Here is a 24,941-nt window from a genome sequence, read left to right as displayed (position 1 = left end):
TTAAGCTTCCTCTTCACAAGCTTTTGTCTCAGACTTTTACCAGATGCCTGGAGACTCCTTATGCAATTCCAGCTGTTCCAGGTAAATTGGACTCCAGATATAAAACTCTGCATTGCAAAGAATTTGAGAATTCACAATTATCTCACTAGTCCCTACTTGTGGAGTCATCCTTGAAGAGGTCCCATCCTTCCAAGATTTATGCTACCGTTCCTCCTGGAAGGGAAGGGAAAACTATGGACAAATTTGGATGTTGCATCTATGAAAATGCCATGATGTCCTCTAAAGTCCTTAATTACAATTTTCACTTCATTTGAGTTCCTCATTGCTCTTTTGCCTAAATTTATCAGTTATTTAGATACTCAAAAGCACTTTGAATGTCAAGAAGATATAGCTTCTCTGTCACAACTCATATTACATCTACTTCAGGCTTCTTACGATGCATTTAAGTTGTCTGCCAGGGTGGCTGCTTGTTCTGTAGCAATGCGCTGCCTTGCTTGGCTTCATACCATTGACATGGGTCCTAATCTTCAGGACCGCTTGGCTAATATTCCTTGTGCAGGCAATGACCTCTTCGATGAATCTATTGAGGCAGCCACCAAGACATTGTCTGAGCATGAAAAATCCTTTGCATCTATTGTCAGACCTAAGCCAAAGCCAGCTCCTGCCAAGCCTGCACGCCCTCCTCCTATTTATCAGAGGCATTTTGCTCCAAGAGCATCTCTTTACACTCGCCCTCCTTTTAAGAAACAGTAGAATCAGAAGCAACAGAAACAGGAACCTTCTGCTGCACCTAAGGCTACACAACCTTTTTGACTGTTTAAAACAGAGCATAAGCTCCACCGTTCTGCCTCTGTCCTATCTTCCCCCTATTAGAGTTCGCCTCTATCATTTTTACCACCGATGGGAGACAATCACATCCGACCTCTGGGTACTGTCAATCATCAGGGAAGGGATACTCTCTTCATTTCATTCAGGTTCCACCAGAGCTTCCTCCAAGAGGGTATTCTTCCAGTCCATCCCAGACCGCCCTTCTTCTTCAGGAAGCTCAAGCTCTGCTTAGTCTCCATGCCATCGAACCAGTTCCTTTGGAACAGCAGAACAGGGGTTTTTACTCCCGTTACTTCCTTGTTCCGAAGAAGACGGGCGATCTGCGGCCCATTCTGGATCTCAGGGCTCTCAACAAATTTTTAGTCAAAGAAAAATTTTGCATGTTATCCCTGGCATCCCTTTATCCCCTCCTAGATCAGAATGACTGGTAATGCTCTCTGGATCTCAAGGAGGCTTATACTCATATTCCCATTCATTCGGCCTTCCGCCAATATCTTAGATTTCGGGTGGGGAATCTGCATTATCAATACAGAGTGCTGCCCTTTGGCCTGGCTTCATCTCCCAGAGTATTCACCAAATGCCTGGTAGTGATAGCCGCAGCTCTTAGAAACCATGGTCTTCAGGTATTTCCCTACCTGGACGACTGGCTCATCAAAGATTCAACATCTCAAGGGGTTATTTTAGCGACCCAACGGACTACGTGGTTCCTACAGAGTTTGGGATTCGAAATCAACTTTCCCAAATCCCAACTTCAACCCTCTCAGAATCTACAATTCATCGGAGCTGTTCTGGATACTATCCAACTCAGAGCATTCCTTCCGCAACAATGTCTGGAAGTCCTCCTTCAACTCTGTCACACAATGTCTTCCCGCTCCTCCATATCAGCGAGACACATGATGGTCCTCCTGGGTCACATGGCCTCCACAGTACACGTGACTCCTTTTGCCAGACTTCACCTCAGAATTCCTCAGTGGACCCTGGCATCTCAGTGGATGCAGGTTTGCGACCCACTTTCTCGACACATTGCAGTCACTCCTTCATTCAGACAGTCTCTCCATTGGTGGATGCTCTCTTCCAATCTCTCCAGAGGCTTGCTGTTTCAAATGCCCCCTCATCAGAACCTACGCTTGGGGCACTCATCTCGAAGGTTTCCGTACTCATGGCCACTGGACCAGAACCAATCATCAGTGTCACATCAATTTGTTGAAACTCAGAGCGATTTTCAAGGCTCTCAAAGCTTTTCAACATCTTCAAGATCAGGTAGTCCTCATTCGGACGGACAACCAAGTCGCCATGTATTATGTCAAAAAACAGGGAGGGACGGGATCTTCCTCCCTTTGTCAAGAAGCTCTGAAGGTTTAGGACTGGGCAATCTGCCACAACACCTTCCTCAAAGCTGTCTATATCCAAGGGGCGAAAAATTGTTTGGTGGACAACTTGAGTCGTCTTCTGCAATCTCACGAATGGACACTCCATTCCTCGCCTCTTCATCACATTTTTTCATAGTGGGGAATGCCTCAGATAGATCTCTTTGCAGCTCCCCACAACCACAAATTGCCTCAGTTCTGCTCCAGGATCTATTCGTGCCTCGAGGCAGATGCTTTTCTTCTGGAATGGATGAATCTCTTCCTGTATGCATTCCCTCCATTCCCTCTCATTCTCAAGACTCTTGTCAAGTTAAAGAACGACCATGCCACCATGATTCTGATTGCTCCTTCGGTGGCCAAGACAACCTTGGTATTCCCTTCTCCTTCAACTCAGCAGCAGGGAGCCATACCTTCTACCAGTTTTTCCTTCTCTGCTTACACAGCGTCAGGGATCTCTGCTTCATCCCAACCTGCAGTCTCTACATCTGACAGCTTGGTATCTCTCAACATAACTCCTCTTCAATTTTCTCAATATGTAAGACATTTTAGAGGCTTCTAGGAAACCTACCACTAGATGATGCTATCACCAAAAATGGACTAGATTTTCTACGTGGTGTTTTTCTCACGATAAAGAGCCTCAACATTCCTCCTTGTCTTCTACCTTTTGCACTTATCCACCTCTGGCCTCAAGTCTACATCGATCCGAGTCCATCTCAGTGCAATTGCTGCTTTCCATCAGCCTATTGAAGGAAAACCCCTTTCTGCTCATCCGGTGGTTTCCAGATTCATGAAAGGACTTTTCAATGTCAAACCTCCTCTCAAACCACCTCCAGTGGTTTGGGATCTCAATGTTCTTGCTCAATTGATGAAGCCTCCATTTGAACCATCTACGGCTCATCTGAAGTATCTCACTTGGAAAGTGGTGTTTCTCATTGCCCTCACTTCTGCTCGAAGAGTCAGTACCTGCTTGAGTACCTGATTATAAAACCACTTAGATAACCTTGATAGGCGGTATATAAAATCCTAATAAAACTTGAAACTTGAAGCTGCAAGCTTTAGTTGCTGATCCACCTTTCACTGTGTTCCATCATGACAAGGTGGTTCTACGTATTCATCCTAAATTCCTACCTAAAGTGGTTTCAGAATTTCATCTTAACCAATCCATTGTTCTTCCAGTGTTCTTTCTAAAGTCTCATTCTCATCCTGGAGAATCAGCTCTTTATGCTCTGGACTGTAAACGTGCTTTGTCCTTCTATTTGGAACGCACCAAACCACAACTTTCGATCCAAATAAGTTGGGACATCCTATCTCTAAACGTACCATCTCCAACTGGATGGCTGCTTGTATCTCCTTCTGCTATGCGCAGGCTGGATTACCCCTACAGAGTAGAGTCACAGCCCATAAAGTCAGAGCAATGGCAGCTTCAGTAGCTTTCCTCAGATCTACATCTATTGAGGAAATTTGCAAGGCTGCTACTTGGTCCTTGGTTCATACTTTCACTTCTCACTATTGTCTGGATGTTTTCTCCAGATGGGATGGCCATTTTGACCAGACAGTATTACAAAATTTATTCTCCTAAATTGCCAACATTCCCACCATCCCATTCTGGTTAGCTTGGAGGTCACCCATATGTGAGAATAGGCTGCCTGCTTGTCCTGGGATAAAGCACAGTTACTTACCTTAACAGGTGTTATCCAGGGACAGCAGGCAGCTATTCTCACAACCCACCCACCTCCCCTGGTTGGCTTCTGTGCTAGCTATCTGAACTGAGGAGACGCACCCTGTGCTGGGTGGGATGGCATGACTCGAAAGTTCTTGTTTCTACAAGCAAGTCTTCTTGCGAGGCTTCTGCATCGGGGCTCCGTCGATGACATCACCTATATGTGAGAATAGCTGCCTGCTGTCCCTGGATAAGACCAGTTACGGTAAGTAACTGTGCTTTCTAGCAGTGGCCAATCCAGGTCACAAGTACTTGACAGAATCACAAAAAAGAATAGATTCCATGCTGCTTTTCCCATGAATAAGCAGTGACTCTTTCATGTCTTCTTAATAATGGTTTATAGACTTGTATTCTAGGATCTTGTCTACTCTAAACCTTTTTTTAAACCCTGCTACACTGGCTTTTACCTTTTCTCTAGCAATGAATTCCAGAACTTACTTATACACTGATCCCCAAATTCTACAAAGTCTGCCTAAAGATAGGCAACTACATTGTGACACCTAGCTAATGTAGGTGCCTAACTTAATTGATTAATAGGCCTAATTGGCAATTAACAACTTGTAATTGATGTTAATTGGACTTAATTGAAAAATAGGTGCACAAATTGTAAAACATGATTCTATAAAAATATGTGCCTAGTCCAAAGAGTAGTTAAAATTGGATGTAGTTAGGGAGTGTATTATGGGCGTGTTTTCAAGTTAGGAACATGTTTTTGACTTAGGCACTATTGTGCATACAAATTAAGTGCAGGTATTCAGGCCAGGAAAACCCTGGTATAAATAGGCTATGTTTAAATGTTGGGAAGTCTAGCAATTGTAGGCATGATTCCATATAGTGTGCATAACTTTTTTTTTTTTTTATAGAATCCCGGTTAGTGCCACACTAGTTGGCACTGATTTTTTTAGGTGATGTATATAGAATTTGGGCCTAAGTGAAAAAAATATTTTCTCCATTTTTTTTAATGTATAAGTTAGTAACTTCATTTCATGCCCCTTAGCAATTCACATCTTCCACCATATAATAATACCATGTTTTCCACCTTTTAATTAATTTCCTGTCTGGGCATGAATATTGAATATCCATATCTGCGGTTATACCCAGCAGTTATGCTTTAGGATGAAGACCATTCTTATTTGTGTCTGTTTTCTGTGGTCTCATTTAGTGCAGCCGATATATTCAGTGCTTTACCTGCATTCCTAAGCAGGCAAAGTTAGGGCTAGTAATTGTGTGGTCCTAATTTTCAGATTAGGTACGCAGGCATGGGCACTAAATATCACTGATGCCCGTATAACTTCTGGCTTAACCCCCAGACCACCCTGGCTCCACCTAGATAGTACTGTATTGGTCAGAGCTGACATTCAGTGGTACTGCTCAATTATTGCTGAATATTGGTTGCTGAATATTGGCAGCTGTCCAGTGTGGCCGACATGTTTCGCCATTCAGGCTGTCCCCTGTGCTTAAAAAGAAAGTAATATCATATATATATATATATAGAGAGAGAGAGAGAGAGTGAGCATGCAGCTTCAAATCAATTGGTTTTAAATTTATCTGCTTTCCAACTCTCTGTTCTAAATCAGTTAGTATTATCAGATTTTTTAAGTATACTCATAATATTACATCCATTCTTGCTTACCTTTTACTAACGTTGCCCCCATCTAGTTATGTTCTCAAGATGGCAGCAGCGTTTTTTCATGTGTATTTAATTGAGCTGTTAGTGACATCATTAGACTCGTGTCATTTCATTGGTTCTTCCCTACCAATCTTATTTTTCGCTCTTTGTAAGATCTTATTAAGGTATTTCATTATAGAAAGTACTGCCAATGTCCCATCTGTTATTTAGGTCTTCTACATTAAAGTTGCCCATTCAGTGTCAAGATTCAAACCATGCGGTGTTACAATGTTCAGCAAAAATATCCAATTCTGCTTCAATATATATTCGCAGTTCTTACATTCTGCCTATGTCTGACCCAGAAGTCTTCCCTCTGACGTCAGCCCCTTTATTGTATTGGTCACGCTGCAGGGGGAGGTGGGAGCAGTAACTAGGATGCAGAAACCCTTCCTGCTTTTTTCTTGTAGCTTTGCAACAAGGAACTTGCTGCCCCAGATGTACAGACTTATAGGGAAAATATTGGGGTTGTTCAAAGAACCCACATCACCCCAAAGTTGGCACCTATGAACACACATAGGTGTACCTGGGTAATCTGGCCAAAAGTACAAAGAAAAAAACAGAAGAGCAACCTCTGCAATACCAACAAGAGAGATTACAACAGCAAAAGTGGTCCAAGGGAGGAGAAACAGCCAGTAGTTCTGTATTATGTTATGTGCAATTTTATCTTCCGCCAAATCCTTGCAAATGGAGTTCTATGTGGGTTACAATCAGCATATCACCACATAGAAATTAAACATAATATCATATGTCTCATAGAGTTATACATATTACTTAAATCTGTAAGTGCAATATAAGCTAAGGCACTAGGTTTGCAAGCTATTACTAACATTTTTGTTCCTTATAATGAGTATTCGTTATAGGGACTGGGTTGCTAAATCCCTAGCAATGACCTTTTGAAAGCCATGCTTTCTCCCTCTCTGATTTTAAAGATTGCAAATGATCTATGCAACTGCTGAGCAAATTGTAAATATATATGACAAACACTGTTTGAAATGTCTGTATGCAAATGCCAGAAGCCTAAGAAACAAGATGGGAAAGTTAGAATAGGTTTGGAGAAGTGGTAGACCCTGATCGATTTTCAAAGGATTGTGTTCGTGAGGAGCTAGCTAAATTAAAGGTAGACAAAGCAATGGGGTCGGATGGTATATATCCGAGGGTGCTGAAGGAAATTAGGGAAGTTCTGGTGGCTCCATTTACTGACATTTTCAATGCTTTTCTAGAGTCAGGAGTGGTACCATAGGACTGGAGAAGGACGAATGTGGTCCCACTACACAAAAATGGAAGTAAGGAAGAAGTAGGGAATTAGAGGCCAGTAAGTCTAACTTCTGTGGTAAGCATATTAATGGAAACACTTTTAAAACAGAGAATGGTGAAGTTTCTGGAATCCAGTAGATTACAGGACCAGAGGCAACATGGATTCACTAAAGTTAGATCTTGTCATACAAATCTGATCAATTTATTTCCACACAGACGTCTAATAAATAAACCGAGTTCTCTTGGGATGGCCCCAAAGTAACAAGCTGAATCAAGAACTGATTGAGTAGAAGATGACAAAGGGTAGTGGCAGTGGCGTACCAAGGGAGGGGGATGGGGGGGAGGTCCGCCCCAGGTGCAGCCTTAGGGGGGGTGCACAGCTGGCCAGGTCCAGAAAATGGTCGATCGCCAAGGCAAAGTGAGTCGATCATGGAGCCCATCCCGGGCTCCGTGATAGACTCACTTTGCCTTGGCGATCTACCGGCTGATCAGCCTTTCTCTCCCCGACGTCAATTCTGCCGTCTGAGAGGAAGTTTGGGCCAGCCAATCGCTGCCTGGCTGTGCGGAACTTCCTCTCTGACAGCAGAATTGACGTCGGGGAGAGGAATGCTGGTCGGCCCGACGCAGGGAAGCAGAGAGAGCTTGGGGCGTCCACGGCTTTGGGGCCTGTTCTCCGATGGTGGCAGCAGTGGCTTGGAGGGCAGGCAAGGAGAAAGAAAGAAAGGGGGCAGGCAGGGAGACAGAAGGGAAACAGAAAAAAAGAAAGGGGGCATGAAGAGAGAAGAAAGAAAGGGCATGGAGAGAGGAAGAAAAAGCTGGGGGAGGGAATGAGGTCTGGAGGAGAGGAAGCATACAGGCTGAAAGAAGGGAAGAAAGATTGGATGCACAGTCAGAAGAAGAAAGTTTAACCAGAGACTCATGAAATCACCAGACAAGGTAGGAAAAATGATTTTATTTTTAATTTAGTGATCAAAATGTGTCTGAATTTATATCTGCTATATTTTGCACTATGGCCCCCTTTTACTAAACCGCAATAGCGGTTTTTAGCGCAGGGAGCCTATGAGCGTCGAGAGCAGCCCTGGGCATTCAGCGCAGCTCCCTGCGCTAAAAACTGCTATTGTGGTTTAGTAAAAAGGGAGGGGGTATATTTGTCTATTTTTGTATGGTTGTTACTGAGGTGACAGTGCATAGAGTCATCTGCCTAGACCTCTTTGAAAAAACCCCAGAATAGGAATGATGATTAACATTTTCTCAGCATACAGTGTGCTTTGTGGGGTTTTTTTTAATTTTATTGTTGGTAGATCATTTTGACTTGGTCATTTTAAAAGTAACTTGCAAGCCCAAAAAGTGTGGGCACCTGAGCTAGAGCGTTGAAGCTGCGTGTGGCTGCCGTAAAGGTCATCTGACACAACCGGAAGTTGCATCAGAGACAACCTTTACGGCAGCCTTATGCAACTACAACGCTCCGGCTGCTGTAAGAAGGCAGTTTAGACATCGCCGGCCACAGGGCAGGGAGGTTTGTCGGACCGGGCCTGTTGTCCGGGGGTGGGGGGGGAGCGGAGAAGGTGGACGTTGCAGATCTTGTTGCCAAAATTGGAAAGGTGAGGAAGGGAGAAAGATGGGCCTGTGGTGGATGGAGAGATTGAGAGAAGGGGGCAGATGATGGAAGTGGGTTGAAAGGGGAGAGAGAAGAGGTCAGATGATGGAAGTTGGGAGAAGGGAGAGCAAATGCTGAATGGAAGTGGAGAAAGAGAACACATATTGGATGGAAGGAGGGATAAAGAAAAAGGACATATGCTGGATGGAGGAAGAAGATAGAGTTAGTGAGATAGTGGAGGGATGAAGGAAAGGGGTGGTATGCTGTGGGTAGTGGTTAATGGAGCTTGCTCTGAGGAAACGGGTTACCAGTGGTGTGCCTCAAGGTTCTGTTCTTTTTAACATTTTTATAAGCGATATTGCTGAAGGGCTGTCAGAAAAGATATACCTCTTTGCGGATGATACCAAAATCTACAATAGAGTAGACACACCGGATGGTGTGAATAACATGAAGATAGATCTTATGAAACTTGAAGAATGGTCTGAAATTTGGCAGCTAAAATTTAATGCTAAGAAATGAAAGTCATGTATTTGGGCTGCAAATATCTGAAGGAATGGTACAGTTTAGGGGGTGAAAAACTTATGTGCATGACAGAAGAGTGGGACTTGAGTGTGATTGTATGTGATGATCTTAAGGTAGCCAAACAGATTGAAAAGGTGACGGCAAAAGCTGGAAGGTTGCTAGGATGCATAGGAAGAGTTATGGCCGGTAGGAAACAGGAGGTATTGATGCCCCTGTATAAGATTCTGGTGTACAATTCTGTAGACTGCACCTTCAAAAAAATAGAAAAGGGATGGAGTTGGTCCAGAGGAAGGCTACTAAAAAAGTACATGGTCTTCATTATAAGGCAAATGGGGACAGAACTAAAGATCTTAATATGTATACTTTAGAGCAGTGTCTCTCAAACTTTCTCGAGCCAAGGCACACTAAAGGTAGTGGCCATGGCTTGAGACACTCAAAAGTGCGTGAACGTCGCCGTGATGACATCGCACATATGCGTAACGTAATCACATCGATGTCTGCACGTGTGAGAGGCCCTCCAGATGGATCCTGAGATGCCAGTAGGAGGTGCCAGCAGAGAAGAGGGCCGGAGATAAGGAGATGCACTAGCGCTAGCTGATTGCCTACAGCAGTGTTTCTCAACTACTTCAAGCTAAGTACCCTCAAAGTCTAACAAATATCAACTGAGTACCCCAACCACAGACCTCCCTAGGCCCACCCAAGCTCTGCCCCAGATCCCTTCCCCTTTACTAATTGTAATGCAATTTTTTCCATTCATTTTTCATACACACACAATATACACAGCAGATATAAATTCTCAAAACTGACACATTTCAATCACTATATTGAAAATAAAATAATTTTACCTACTGCCGATCCTCTGCAGGCTGCTGTAATTAGCTTTAAAGGTGAGACCGAGAGGCCAGGGGGGAAGCCGGAGGATGCTAAAGAGAAGGGGCAAACATGCAGGCCTTCAGCGAATCGGGCAGCGCTAGAGTTGTACCACGTAGAAAGTCAGCTGGCAGGTGCTTCTCTTCCTCCTCAGTGTGCCGTGGCACACTTGAAATCTCAGGAGGCACACTAGTGTGCCTTGGAAACACAGTTTGAGATACACTGCTTTAGAGGAAAGGCAGGAAAGGGGAGATGTGATAGAGACATTTAAATACCTACATGGCGTAAATGCACGAGACGAGTCTCTTTCATTTGAAGTGAAGCTCTGGAATGAGAGGGCATAGGATGAAGTTAAGAGGTGAAACTTGTTTTTACAGAAAGGGTGATAGATGCATGGAACAGTCTCCCAGAAGAAGTGGTGGAAACAAAGACTGTGTCTGAATTCTAGAAGGCCCCCCTTTTACCTATTCTGCAGACTCTTTCTCAAGAATATCTCATAGGAAAACATTGTTGTACAAGCATTACATCGGATTCCTGTAACTATGACTGTTACACACATTTGATGGGAGTGCAGGAGCATAGCTATTTCTCTTGTTATAATACTGATTTATTTGCATCAGTTGCCAGCCTCTTTCACATGATGTCAATGAAAGTGGCTTTTTCCACTAAATCTGCATGCATTAAATAGAAAGACTTTGTCTTTCAAACATGTGATGGCTCTGTCCATGTCACATGGCTTGGCATGGGCCTTGCAGCATGTCAAAAGGAAATGGCAGTGGTACACTGATTCTGCATATGGTGAGAAACCATTGGCAGAAACGGAGAGCATGCTGCACATCTCTTGTATTTTTAGTACCATGCTTGTCATCTGCTCACTGTTTCATCAAAGAAATTTCTTTCATACTAAATTACACCTCTCTTATTATGATCATGATTTCATTCAAACCTTAAGTGCATGATTAAATCTGAGAGGAATTTATACTTAGTTTTTACCAGCGGTGAAACACTGAGGGAATTAGGGATGAGAGATCTCATAACCTTTAGCAGAGGACCTTCTGAAACCTTCCAGATTGAAGAGTGTAATCCTTTGAGAACTCTCCAGATTCTAAACTTTAAAACTTGTTTTATACCTCTAACTTTAAAATGTAAAATGTCACATTATTTCCTGGTGTTTGGGATGCTCAACTTGAAATTTTGAAGCCTTTTGGATTTTGGAAACTTCCAGAATGTTTTGCATTTTAGTATGCAGAACCTTGCAGTGTTTTTGAGGTTCTAGAATGTAATTCGGAAAGCAAAGTGTTTTTGCTCACTTTTTTTTATAAGAGAGAATGGAAAAACTGTTTAAGTCTGGAAGGTTTCATGAAAAGGTCTGATTTTTGTAGCTTCTCCTGCCTGTAAGGGACACTTCAGGGAAAACAGTAATGGGAATACGACTATATACTTCATAGTCGTCATTATATATGAAGAATTCTGTGATGGAATTAAATACTTTAATGTTTGTTCATTTTCCCTGTGTAGAGGAAACAAAGGCAAAGACATCAACACAATCAAGTCTCTCCGGGTCCTCAGAGTCTTACGGCCGCTGAAGACGATCAAACGTTTACCAAAACTCAAGGTTGGGTGATAATCATTTTCATAGGCTCATGGTTATTTCTTGGATATGTAGTCTCTCTTACAGGGAATAAAACAGGGGAAACAATCACAAACTGAAATATGCAAAAAATAGAGTGGAATTGTCCTAATCAGAATGATGTACACAGAAATACAAATGTCCTTTAACTCATCTGATGATTCAAATGATTTTATTCATCCAACTACTCAATGACTTGACATGTACATGTTTCGGCCAAACAGGCCTGCTTCGGGAGTCTTGAGAGTCTTCAAAGTTAATATCAAATAACGTTTTGAATGAATGTGTGGGCGTCGCTCATATGTTTGCTACGGAATAAAACTTCTGCAACAGTGCTCAGAGCCAGCACGTCTTTGGACTCCGAGCACTGTTGCAGAAGTATTCTATAATTTATGTGCATAACTGTGTGCTCATCCATGTGTATGCCCACCTTCAAACTATGCGCCATGGCATGTAGCCATCTTTTTATAATGCAACCAGAATATTGGCATTTGTGTATACTTGGTGCCTAAATGTTGGCACCTAATACCCCATAATATTCTACTAGTAACTATAGTCACAGTGATATGTTTTCATGGTGTACCAAATCTAGTCAAAATGGTGTGATGTCACTTTGAAATTTTGTTATGTTGTGTAAGGTTTCTTCAAAGTCACAGTAAATAATGGCAGACCTGCATGGTTCATCCAGTCTGCCCAGTGCCACGCCTGCTATTCTGCGTGGGTTCCAGTTTACACATGCTTAAACACTGATTGTCAACCATATAGACAACCAACCATTATGGAGTCTTGGTTATAACCACATATAAGAACATAAGCAGTGCCTCTGCCGGGTCAGACCAGAGGTCCATCCCGCCCAGCAGTCCGCCCCCGCGGCGGCCCAACAGGTCATGACCTGCCTTAATCACCAGAAGGGGCCCCCTTGCCCCCTAGGTTTCTCATCAAAGTCCTATCTTCCCATCAATGTCCTAACCCTCCGGCCTTGCACCTGCACGACCTGGTGAGCTGTCTATACTTATGCAACACCCCAGCACCTCCCTCAGTACCCCACGATCCCCTTTTCCCTCAGGAATCTGTCCAATCCCTGTTTGAATCCCTGTACTGTACTCTGCCGGATCACTTCCTCCGGGAGCGCATTCCATTTGTCCACGACCCTTTGGGTGAAGAAAAACTTCCTTGCATTTGATTTGAACCTATCTCCCTTCAGTTTCTCTGAGTGCCCCCTCGTACCTGTCGTCCCTTTTAGTCTGAAGAACCTGTCCCTGTCCACCCTCTCTATGCCCCTAAGTATTTTGAAGGTCTCTATCATATCCCCCCTGAGCCTCCTCTTTTCCAGAGAGAAGAGCCCCAGTTTATCCAGCCTCTCGGCATATGGGCAGTTTTCCAGCCCCAGTTTCGTTGCCCCAAGTATAGCTGGCATTATTCAGCTTACCAGCCAAGATGTCTTCCCCTCTCCACTAAGTGGCAAAGCACCCTCCCTTGCAGCACATGACAATAAAGTGATCTACAACACTGGAATTGCTGAACTTCACCTGTATTTTGCCATTTGCAGGACGCAGACTATAGAAGTCTGTCCAATATCGGTCTTAGTTCCCCCATGCTGGATTTGGTGAATCTTCTTTGTCTTTTGTGATTTGTAGGACACAGACCATAGACATCTGTCTGGCATCAGCCTTGATTCCCTCTAATTGGATTTGACAAATCTTCTTTCAGTCTTTTGTCATTTTCAGGACACAGACCATAGAAGTCTGTCCAGCTTTGGCCTTATTTCCCTCACACTGGATTTGGTGAATCTTCTTTCAGTCTTTTAGTCAAGATATACTGTATTATGTTATTTGACCATATTTTATTTGGTTGCATAGCTAAAAAATTATAACACTGCTACACAAGCAAATTAGTGTCATTCCCTTTGAGAAATTTTGGGGTTTCTTTAGACTGAATTTACTATGACATATTCCCTGATCTGAGAACGAACTTTAAAGCCATTTCAACAGGTAAAATAGTGCTTTATGGGAAGAATTTTATAAGAGAGCACCTACCATATGTGAGAAGTCCAAAAAAAGCTTCTATTTTAAGCATTTTATATAAAGGCAATATAGGTGGCTATTTTACAAAGGCACAAACATACAGTATACTCCCTGAATCAGCCTATTAGCGCACACATGCCAACATACTAATTTATCATTTTCTCAGAAAAAGGTATAAGTCTGCATATGTACTCGCATGTGTACACACAGAGTCAACTTAGAGGGGGAGGGGAGGAGGCTATCAGGGCAACTGCCTTGGACATCAAGACTCTGGGGGCCCCCTGGGCCAGCATGTTTTCTTCCTTCTAATTGCACCGGACCAACATCATCTTCACCTTAATTCTTGCTAACAAATGCAATTTTGTTGCAGGGGACTGCCAGCCATAGCAGCAATTCTGATGTGCTGTCTTTGGCCCCCTGTGTGCTTTCCTTCTGCTTCGGTCCACCCAGGTGGAAACAGGAAGTTGCATCATTCGGGACAGACCGCAACAGAAGAAAAGTGGATTGTTAGCAAGAATGAAGGTGAAGGCAACATTTGACTGGCACGGTTAGAAGGGGAGAGCATGCTGGGCCAGGAAGCCCCCCTGGACCAACTGGTTTTTTAAAAAAAGTAGAATTGGGGGGGGGGGGGTGATGGGAAAGAACTTATAGGGCCAGAAATAGATGGAGAGATGGTGAGCAGTGGTGTAGAGGACAGGGGAAAGACATACTTGAAGGGAGGACAGTTGGGCAGAGAAAGGAAGAGATGGTGGACCTGGGGAGGCAGGGAGAGATATGGGATAGGAGGGCAGTTGGGAAGAAAAAGGGAGGGAAATTGGACGTAGGGATAGAAGGAGGATAGGGAGGAAGGGTGAAATGTTAGATCTGGGGGTGGAAGTGATGGTAAGCTGAACCATAGGGTTGTATACCTATTCGCGAGCATTCTGCAGAACATAAGAATAGCCTTACTGGGTCCATCAAGCCCGTTCTCACGGTGGTCAATCCAGGTCCCAAGTAACTGGCTAAAACTCAAGAAATAGCAATATTCCATACTACTGGTCCAGGGCAAGCAGTGGCTTCCCACTTGACTTTCTCAATAACAGACTATGGACTTTTCCTCCAAGAAATTATCCAAAGCTTTCTTAAAACCAGCTACGCTATCCATTCTTACCACAACCTCTGGCAATGCATTCTAGAGCTTAACTATTCTATGATTAAAAACAAATTTCCTCCTATTGGTTTTAAAAGTATTTCCCTGTAACTTCATCAAATGTCTCCTAGTCTTTGTTGTTGTTTTTTTTGACGGAGTGAAAAATCGATCCACATATACCTATTCTATCCCACTCAGGATTTTGTAGACTTCAGTCATATCGCCCGTCAGCCATCTCTTTTACAAGCTGAAGAGTCCTAACCTTTTTAGTCTTTCCTCATATGAGAGGAGTTCCATCCCCTTTATCATCTTGGTCGCTCTTCTTTGAACCTTTTCTAGCACCACTTTATCTTTCTTGAGATAAGGAGATCAGAATTGAATACAATACTCCAAATGAGGTTGCACTATGGAGTGATACAGGGGCATTATGACATTCTTAGTCTTGTTAACCATCCCTTTTTTAATAATTCCCAGCATCCTGTTTGCTTTATTGACCGCCATCATACTTTGGGTGGAAGGTTTCATCATATTGTCTACAATGATACCCAGATGCTTTTCCTGGGCGCTAACCCCCAAGGTAGACCTTAGCATCCGGTAACTGTGATTCAGGTTATTCTTCCCAATGTGCATCACTTTGCATTTGTCAACATTAAATTTCATTTGCCATTTGGACGCCTAGTCTTCCAATTTCCTAAGGTCCGCCTGCAATTTTTCACAATCCATATGCGTTTCAACAACTTTGAACAGTTTACTGTCATCTGCAAATTTAATCACCTCACTTGTCGTTCCAATTTCCAGATCATTTATAAATAAGTTAAATAACACCGGTCCCAGTACAGACCCCTGTGGCACTCCACTGTTTACTCTCCTCCATTGAGAAAAATGACCATTTAACCTTACCCTCTGTTTTCTATCTGATAACCAATTCCTAATCCACAACTGAACTTTGTCTCCTATCCCATGACACTTCAATTTTCTCAGGAGCCTCTCGTGAGGAACTTTATCAAAAGCTGTCTGAAAATCTAGATACATTATATCAACTGGCTCACCTTTATCCACATGTTTATTCACACCTTCAAAGAAGTCAAGCAAATTTGTGAGGCAAGATCTCCCTCGGCTGAACCCATGCTGACTCCGTCTCATTAAATCATGTTTGTCTACGTGTTCCACACATTTATTTTTTACAATTGTTTATGCCATTTTGCCCGGCACCGAAGTGAGGCTTACCGGTCTGTAATTTCACCCTCGCTATGCCACTTCATATACATATATATAACTGGTTATGCTGAGCAAAATATATATAAAGAAGAAAGTTTGCTTATCTGTCTGTATATTTATTTGTTTATGAATTTGGAAACAGTAGAAGCAAATGTAACAAAACCTGAGAGGACCATCCTTTCATCCAGGAGGAGATCAACTACAGTTTTGGGTTGAAAAAACAGCAATTCCCCTGCTTGAAACAGCCCGGCAATCTATCTGACCAATTAGATTTACAATTCAGTAATATTGCAGAACTACTGAGCAGTGCATTGTGAGCAAGCACCAAACTTGTACCTAGCTGCTCAGCAATCCATTTGACTTGATTTGGATGCAATATCACATTTCCCATGCAACACTGAGTACCTCTGCTAATTTTCTAAAAGAGCATCTAAAAAGATAGGTGCCTATTTCTTGTCAATCACACTTAGATGCCTATTACAGAATCACGTCTAACTTAAAATATAGGCGCCAGTAATTAGGTCAGAGATTTAAAGGCCTACATAATAGGCACATAAGTCCTTTAGAGAATCAGGCCTAGTGACGCCTACGTTCTCTTCTGCCCCTAAACATGCCTACTTTGGAGTTAGGCACCTCAGGCACCTAAGAAGATAGGTGTCTATCACTCAATTTTTATTTTTTTCAATTATGAGCTTGCTGCACAACTTCCACAGACTAATATAGCATAAACAGAGCAAAATCTTAGAATACCAACTGCAGTCTGGAGGCCCCTTTTTACAAAGCCGTGGTAGCAATTCCCACACCGCAAATACGATTCAACCCATTCAATTCCTCTCGGCTGCATCACATTTGCCGCACCGGGACTTGCTGCCATGGCTTTGTAAAAGGGGCCCTGTGTTTCATATTAATTTTGAGAATCCCTAACACAGATTCTCTCTTTGTCTTTTCCTGCAGGCAGTCTTTGATTGTGTGGTGAATTCTTTAAAGAATGTCCTCAATATCCTGATTGTTTACATGCTCTTCATGTTCATTTTTGCTGTTATTGCTGTGCAACTCTTTAAGGGCAAGTTCTTCTACTGTACTGATAAGTCAAAAGAGTTGGAGCGGGATTGCAGGTATGTGTGACTCAGCTGAAAGCCTTATAATGGGATCTCCAACCCTTTGAGACTTTCTCATGGTTAAATGCTGTTGGATTGTTTTTTTTCCTGAAGTATGTATTTTTTTAAGTCTAGAAAAGAGACCTCAGATTATGTAAGAACCCAAATAACTTTGCAGTAACTTTTCTCAACTAATGCTCTCAGACCACCTTCCATATTCATGATCTATATGAATGTGTAAATGGATATTTGCTTTTGTAACACTGTTGGAGAAGTGGAATGAATTATTATCTGGTTAGAACATTTTGTATCACTTTCTATCAAAATACATTGCTGATATTGTTTCCCATTTTTAGGGGCCAATACCTGGACTATGAAAAGGACGAGGTGGAGGCACAGCCCAGACTGTGGAAAAAATATGAATTCCACTATGACAATGTCCTCTGGGCTTTGCTCACGCTGTTCACCGTTTCCACAGGAGAGGGATGGCCCAAGTAAGTGTTAAACAGTCCGGTGAATCCAAATACAATAGTAGTGGGTAGAGAATGACACGGTGAAAAAATTGGTCCCCGTCACCGCCCCGTCCCCGTCTCACCATCCCCGTCACCGCCCCGTCCCCGTCTCACCAACCCCGTCACCGCCCCGTCCCCGTCTCACCATCCTCTTCACCGCCCCGTCACCGCCACTGCCACCCCATTCACCGCCCCGTCACCGCCACTGCAATCCCATTCACTTTTCTTTATTTACGTATAAAGGAAACATTCTTTAAAACTTTAAAACTTTAAAACTTAGTTAAATATTAGTTAATAACTATACAAAAACAAAACACGCAGAGAAAAAATAAATTAATAAAAATTCTCAAAACTGACACATTTTGATCACTAAATTTAAAATAGTTATTTTTCATACAGTTTTTCAATCACTAATCTTCCACCATCCCTGGGGCTAGCAATGCAAAAACAAACACGACATGTACTTTAAATGCTGCCGTGATTAGCATAGTGACCGCGGCTACGGCTGCAAGTCTCCCCTCCCCCCAGCGATCACGGCAGGAGGGCACCCAACCCCTCCTGTAGACCCCCCCAACGGCCCTCCCGACAATCGCAGCAGAAGGGTACCCAACCCCTCCTGCCGGTCCTCCCAATGGCCTCCCCTAAGATCGCCGGCAGGAGGGTACCCAACCCCTCCTGCTGGACCCCCCCCCAACGAACCCTCCCACCCCGGAACCCCCTTAGTCTTACTTTTCAAGTTGGACCGGACAGCTCCTCGCTCGTCTGGCCAGCAGGCCTGCCTCCGTCCAAATGAGGCGGGCCCGCCCCTCCCCTCCCCTCCCCTGCCTCCCAATGGCCTCCCCTAAGATCGCCGGCAGGAGGGTACCCAACCCCTCCTGCTGGACCCCCCCCAACGAACCCTCCCACCCCGGAACCCCCTTAGTCTTACTTTTCAAGTTGAACCGGACAGCTCCTCGCTCGTCTGGCCAGCAGGCCTGCCTCCGTCCAAATGAGGCGGGCCCGCCCCTACCCTGCCCAACCCACAGGATCCTAGGGCCTGATTGGTCTAGGCACCTAAAGCCACTCCCGCTATAGGAGGGGCCTTAGGTGCTTGGGCCAATCAGGCCCTAGGATCCTGTGGGTTAGGCAGGGGAGGGGAGGGGCGGGCCCGCCTCATTTGGACGGAGGCAGGCCTGCTGGCCAGACGAGCGAGGAGCTGTCCGGTCCAACTTGAAAAGTAAGACTAAGGGGGTTCCGGGGTGGGAGGGTTCGTTGGGGGGGGGGGTCCAGCAGGAGGGGTTGGGTACCCTCCTGCCGGCGATCTTAGGGGAGGCCATTGGGAGGCAGGGGAGGGGAGGGGAGGGGCGGGCCCGCCTCATTTGGACGGAGGCAGGCCTGCTGGCCAGACGAGCGAGGAGCTGTCCGGTCCAACTTGAAAAGTAAGACTAAGGGGGTTCCGGGGTGGGAGGGTTCGTTGGGGGGGGGGGTCCAGCAGGAGGGGTTGGGTACCCTCCTGCCGGCGATCTTAGGGGAGGCCATTGGGAGGACCGGCAGGAGGGGTTGGGTACCCTTCTGCTGCGATTGGCAGGAAGGGTTGAAATGACAAATGAGGAGCACGGTGAAATAGCGGTTCCTAGAAGGGGGTACATTGGCCCGCGGGGACAAACCTGTTCACCGTTTCCGCGGTCGGTGAATGGCCTTGTCCCCGTCACCGCAGCGACTGCTAGTTTTCTTCCCCGTTTTCGGCGGTGACCCGCGGCTTAAATGCGGTGGCCGCGGGTAAACCGTCACCGTGTCATTCTCTAGTAGTGGGCTGCCAAAGCCAGATCCAGCAAACAGCTCTGAGGTTGAACACAGTGTATCGCAAACTGTGTGCCATGGCACACTAGTGTGCCGCATGCAGGGGTGTCCAACCTGTGGCCCCGAGAAGTATTTTGTGCGGCCCCGGTCGAGGGCGGTGCAGTGTTTTCCTCTGCTGCGCCCCCCTCTCCCGGGGGTTTACCGTCTTGCCAGCTCCCTCCTCTGTCTTCCTGCAGTGTTTGTGCTGCCCTAGAAAAATTTTTTTGGCCAATGAGGCCCAGGGAAGCCAAAAGGTTGGACACCCCTGCAGCATGAGATTTCAGATGTGCTGGAAGATGCATGGGAGGAGAGGTGTCAGTGCTGGCTGACTGCCTGCAGGATGTGCCTCTCACAGCGAGAGGCACATCCTATCGGCAGTCAGCCGCTGCCATTGCCTCTCCTTCTCCCTGGCGCCTCTCCTCCTCTAAGCGCCTCTTCTTTTTCAGCACCCCTCCCCCCACATGCATGTGACATCATCACATTGACATCTGCACACTTCCAGGTGCTCGAGAGCCAAGCTGCCAGTGTAGTATGCCAGTTTGTGTAACACTGGTTCAGCAGCATGGGTTTGTGTTTCTGCCATTATTTCTTTACAATATATCATTTCCTTTGTTGTTGTTTTTTTGTGTATGTGTGTGGGGGGAGGGGTTTCTAAAGTCTATGAAAAAAATTCCCACAAAACATTGCAGACTATCTGGTAGTTTCTAAATAAAATGCCTGAATTAGCAGGGCTTTCATAAGTTTTTAGAGAATTATGCTGGGTTTTTTTTGAGGGCAGTTTTTGGTGTCTATGTTTAAATAAGCGTTGAGGACATTTTTGAGAAGGGGAATGCTAGAAGATGAATATGTGCTGGAATGCTGGGCAGAGTATGCAGATGATTTGCCTACTGATTTCATTAAATGCTTTCTCTTGCATTTCTTTGCCTTGTGCTTGGCTGCAGTGTATTAAAGCACTCTGTGGATGCCACCTACGAAGATCAGGGTCCCAGTCCTGGTTTCCGGATGGAAATGTCCATTTTTTATGTGGTATATTTCGTGGTCTTTCCCTTCTTCTTTGTCAATATCTTTGTGGCGTTGATAATTATCACTTTCCAAGAACAAGGTGATAAAGTTATGTCTGAGTGCAGCCTGGAGAAGAATGAGGTATGTACATTACTGTTGTCTTCCATTAGCCACATTTACTTCTCTCTTCCTATCTACCATCACAATCATTGCCAAGAAATGTCAAAATGTTAGTTGCCAAGAATCTACTGTATCTGTGGATTGATCTACATCCCTCATACATGGTATTCATGGGGGGGTCAATATTTTGTCGGATTACCTGAAACCCAGCAATCTAAATGTAAATTTTCAGCCAACCTGTTTGTGTACATTGGATTGCTGAGTATGTGGTTGTAAACTTGAAGAGGTAAATTAGCCATATAGCTATATACATTGGATAGGGGGCAGGTATGTTGGGGGGGGTTGGATGCCAAAAGTTATGCAGGTGGCAGTGAAATGTCACTGCTGTCTGCATAACTTTTGTCCCCCCCCCCCCCCCCCCCCGAACATCCTTCCCTCTATCCAACTTATATGGATAAAATTTGACTGTATGTTGACAAAATTTACCTGTTCACGGGCAGCAGATTTTAAAAGCAAAGCACTTAAGCATTCAGCACCCAAACCTGACTTTATAAGTGCTTTTGAATATCAATTTTTATATTTGTTATTTTAAGTATATCTAGATCATTTTACATCCCAAGGATGACAAAACAAGATCAGAAGCAAATGTTGTGCTTGGCTTTGACTGTCTAACCTAGATGACGATATTTTTTATTTGAAGGACAGCTACAGTACTGTTATAGATAGTACTCTATAACCACATTCAGTATGTTCCAGATGTAACTAGTCTGGTTTTCCTGCTAGTCATAGTAAATATTCAGTAGATAGATGAACAAATATTGGAGACCCAAGACATACCAATCTGTTTCATGCATATTCATAGTGGCAATCCTGAAAATTTGACTGGTTAGTTGTGCCTACAGGAGAGAGCTAGGAAACACTGACCTTGAACATGAAAATTTTTCTTCTTGGTATCTAGATCGACTGAGTTCACTTTTGTTCCCCAAAGGCTAGCAACGATTTGGGTTTTCAAGATATCCCCTCAGGAACTGTCAATGAATACTATTGATATAAGGGGTTATTATTACTTAGCTGACCAGACTGAAACACGAGCAAATATTGATATAAGATTACACAGCTAGTGGCAGTTTCAGGGCTTGAACTCATGGATTGTGGGAGAGTGTGGCGCAGTGGTTAAAGCTACAGCCTCAGCACCATGGAGTTGTGGATTCAAACTAACTAAGGATAGGGACACAAACAATCACCATTTACCTCAAATTGCGCCCTAAATCGAACATTTAAGGGTCTTATGGGACACTGCAAGGCCACCCACACATCACACATACACCCACAGTCTGAAAAAAAGAAGACACAGAAAAAAAGTAGAGAAAAAGCCTCAGTTAAACTTCATATGGCTAAAAAACTCCACTTATGTGTCTTCACTATATCAAAAACAGTGGTGAAAAAATGAGGCACAATAGCAGCCCCCAAAACACCTCACATCCAGCACGCCAAAATCTCACATACAAACATTGTGTGAAAAAAGATTGCAGTCCAGAGGCACAGTCAGAAATATTGCAACTTGAGCAAGGAAAAAAGAAAAACTTAGCTGTCCACGAAGTCCCAGCTGTCTCCAATCAGGCTTACTCCCAAGCCTCACTTCCCAGGCCTCGTGGGTAAACAGCCCACCCGACAGGGAAATCTCCATTTTGCTCTTGCTGCGTTAGGGGTGAAAAACTTCCTGCATCAAAGGCAATCCACCACGACCCTTCGTGCAAATCTTAACAGATTTCACAATCAATGCGATGCTGGAAGAATCATGGAATCATGGAGTGGGTGACTCTCATGACCATTGAAAGGCTATTCAGCTGGGGAGCCCATTGTAGGGACCACTTGATTCAGGACCAGGGACACCATTAGAAGGGGTGGTCCATAATCCATCTGGAGATGAGCCATTTGGCCTTTATCTGTCATCATGTTTCTATGTGGAGACAGTCTGTGTCTGAATTCAAAAGGGCCTGGGATAGGCACATGGGATCTCTTGGAGAGAGAAAGAGATAATGGTTACTGCGGATGGGCAGACTAGATGAGCCATTTGGCCTTTATCTGCCATTATGTTTCTATGGAGCTCTGAGCTATTTGGCTAGCATGGAGAGCTCTAGAAAAGGTCCCAGAGGGAAAGGCAATAAAGATGACAATGCCACTACAGTAGCATATGTGAACAGACAAAGAAGCACCAGAAGCGCTCCCTGGTGCCTGGAAGCTCAGATGCCCTTCCAGTGGGCGGAAGACCATCTACAGGCTCTTTCTGCTACTCACATGGCCGGATTGAAAAATTTTCAGGCTGACTTTCTCAGTCGACAGTTCCTGGACCCAAGGGAATGGTCTGTTTCAAAGGATGTTCGATCTCATTGTGCATTGCTGGGGCAGACTTATAATGAATTTGATGGATTTTGCCAAAAACTTGAAAGTGCAGCACTTCTTCAGTTGAAGAGAAGAACTAAGCAGCTTAGGGTTGGATGCACTGGTTCAGCCCTGACCCAGCCAAGGATTCCTTTATATTTTCCCACTTTGGCCCATGATGGGCTGGGTCATCCATAAGATAGCAATTCATCCAAGACTTGTGATCTTAGTGGCCCCAGACTGACCTCACTGACCATCATATGCAGACCTAGTACGTCTTCAGCAGGACAGGAGACTCAAGCTCTCTCTTCATAGTATGCTTCTTAGTCAGGGTCCAGTCCCATAGAGAATCCACAATGATGGCATGGCTCTTGATCATCCTCGAGAGCATCACTGAAGCCCCATATGAGCCATTAGGGAAGGAAGGGGCGATCGAGAGCCCGAATAAAATGGAGGTTTGAGTGAAGAGCTCCTCGTCGACTCTGGCCACATTCGACAGCTAGCAGTTTTTAACCTCGGAGTTTGCTTCCAAAATTAGTGAGGAGATGCCGCAGACTAAACTGACCAAGATTGAGGCAATTTCATAGAGTGCGAAGCATCCAAAACTGGATCCCCCTTAGCCCACTAAGGCTGGTTCCAGCCCTCTCGATATCGAAAACATGGCCGAGGTGGCGAACCAAGTACAGCTTATATCTACTATGCTCACCGAGAGTAAGGGGGAAATCAAGGATATCAAATCCAAGATTATGAATCTCTCCTTTAAAATGTCATTACTGGACCATCGGCTTCAGACTTTGGAGCGTAAGTGAGCTCAAGTAGATGATGTCTTAGTAAATCAAAAGAAAGATCAGAAACTGCTCCACAACTTAGGAGATCAGCTTGAAGACTTCAGGAATCAATGTCGCCGCAATAATCTTCACTCTATTGGCCTTCTCGAGGAGGCAGAAGGCACTGATGCTTGCAAATTTTTAAAAAGCTGGCTCCCTCAGGTTCTGTTGCTGAGATTTGAGCGCCCACTGGAGCTGGAGCGTGCTCACCACGTGCCGACGAAGGCACTTTCTGTGTCTCATAAACCCAGACCAGTGGTTATGAAACTTTTTCATTATCTTCATGTGGAAACTATCATGATGAAGATGAAATCTCTTAAAAAACTGCTCTGGCAAGGTCATTCGATCTATATTGCGGCAGATTTTGCGAAGGCTACCACTGAGAAATGCCAGAAATTCCTGGCTCTACGACCGCGCCTACAAGCCCTGGAGGCATGCTTTGACCTATTATCGCCTGGCCACTTCAAGATCACCTACAATAACAAAATGATGACATACACAGATCCAGCTCTAGTGGAACACTTTATCCAGGAGCAAGAGGCTTTACATATGGACTGCTGAATTTTTCCACAAGTTCAGTGAAATTGTTTGCAGTTAGCGTCCTATCTTTTGTGGGGTTTGCAGTGATTTCTGTTGCTATCATTTTGCTTCATGTGCTATACGTTTGCCTACTAGCTGTTCTTGCTATTGCTTTGATTAGTAACTACTGCTGAGGTTGGAGTCAACCTGGGTTCCTATCTCGAGCCTCCTTGGGCTCCATATTTCCCTCCAGAAGGCCATGTGCCTGATGTTGGGGTGGGGGGCAAGGCTATTGTCTTGCAAGATGGGGGGAGTTGATGTGTCTGGGGGGAGGGGTATGCATGTGGTTCTCCAGAATATTATGATTTGTTTCTTCTTAGTTTTGCACAGTAAAGGTGATGATAGCATATTTCCTGGCGCTCTCTTGAGGCTACTGATATCCTTTTTTTCCCCTGTTTCTCTCATGATGTCTCTCTATATACTTTCCCTTAATATTATGGGATTAATCATCCCATAAAGAGAGAAAAAAGCCTCATATACTGTAAACACCAGAAAGCGAGCATAGTGTTTCTGCAGGAAACCAAACTAAGTCTGAAAGAATCTCCTAAATTACGGAGGGACTGGGTATCTCACAGTTTTTTCTCCCCTTGCATAGGGTAGCAGAGGAGGGGTGGCAATCTTATTGTCTAAGTCCCTAGCTTGTTCAGTCATGTCAGCCTCCCATGATGAACAGGGACGGTGGGTGTTGGTTATAATATTTATGTCAAATAAGACCTATGCTCTTCTTAACGTGTATGGCCCTAATCAACCAGATCTGGCTTTCTACCATAGTTTGA

The 24,941-nt window shown here is 44.3% G+C and overlaps 1 protein-coding gene across 5 annotated transcripts in view; it reads left to right on the top strand.

The window, feature by feature from the left end:
- CACNA1B (calcium voltage-gated channel subunit alpha1 B) overlaps nucleotides 1-24,941 on the top strand; it is a 1,471,643-nt gene that overhangs the window by 1,077,409 nt on the left and 369,293 nt on the right. For all 5 annotated transcript variants that reach the window (XM_033960470.1, XM_033960471.1, XM_033960469.1 and 2 more), the window contains 4 exons: nucleotides 11,346-11,442; nucleotides 16,783-16,943; nucleotides 17,282-17,419; nucleotides 20,197-20,398. In XM_033960470.1, the coding sequence (XP_033816361.1) occupies nucleotides 11,346-11,442; nucleotides 16,783-16,943; nucleotides 17,282-17,419; nucleotides 20,197-20,398 (598 nt within the window). The remainder of the gene's footprint in view (nucleotides 1-11,345; nucleotides 11,443-16,782; nucleotides 16,944-17,281; nucleotides 17,420-20,196; nucleotides 20,399-24,941) is intronic.

Source organism: Geotrypetes seraphini, chromosome 10 (assembly GCF_902459505.1).
Source record: "Geotrypetes seraphini chromosome 10, aGeoSer1.1, whole genome shotgun sequence".
Taxonomy (NCBI): domain Eukaryota; kingdom Metazoa; phylum Chordata; class Amphibia; order Gymnophiona; family Dermophiidae; genus Geotrypetes; species Geotrypetes seraphini.
This window is presented reverse-complemented; position numbering and strand designations above follow the sequence as displayed.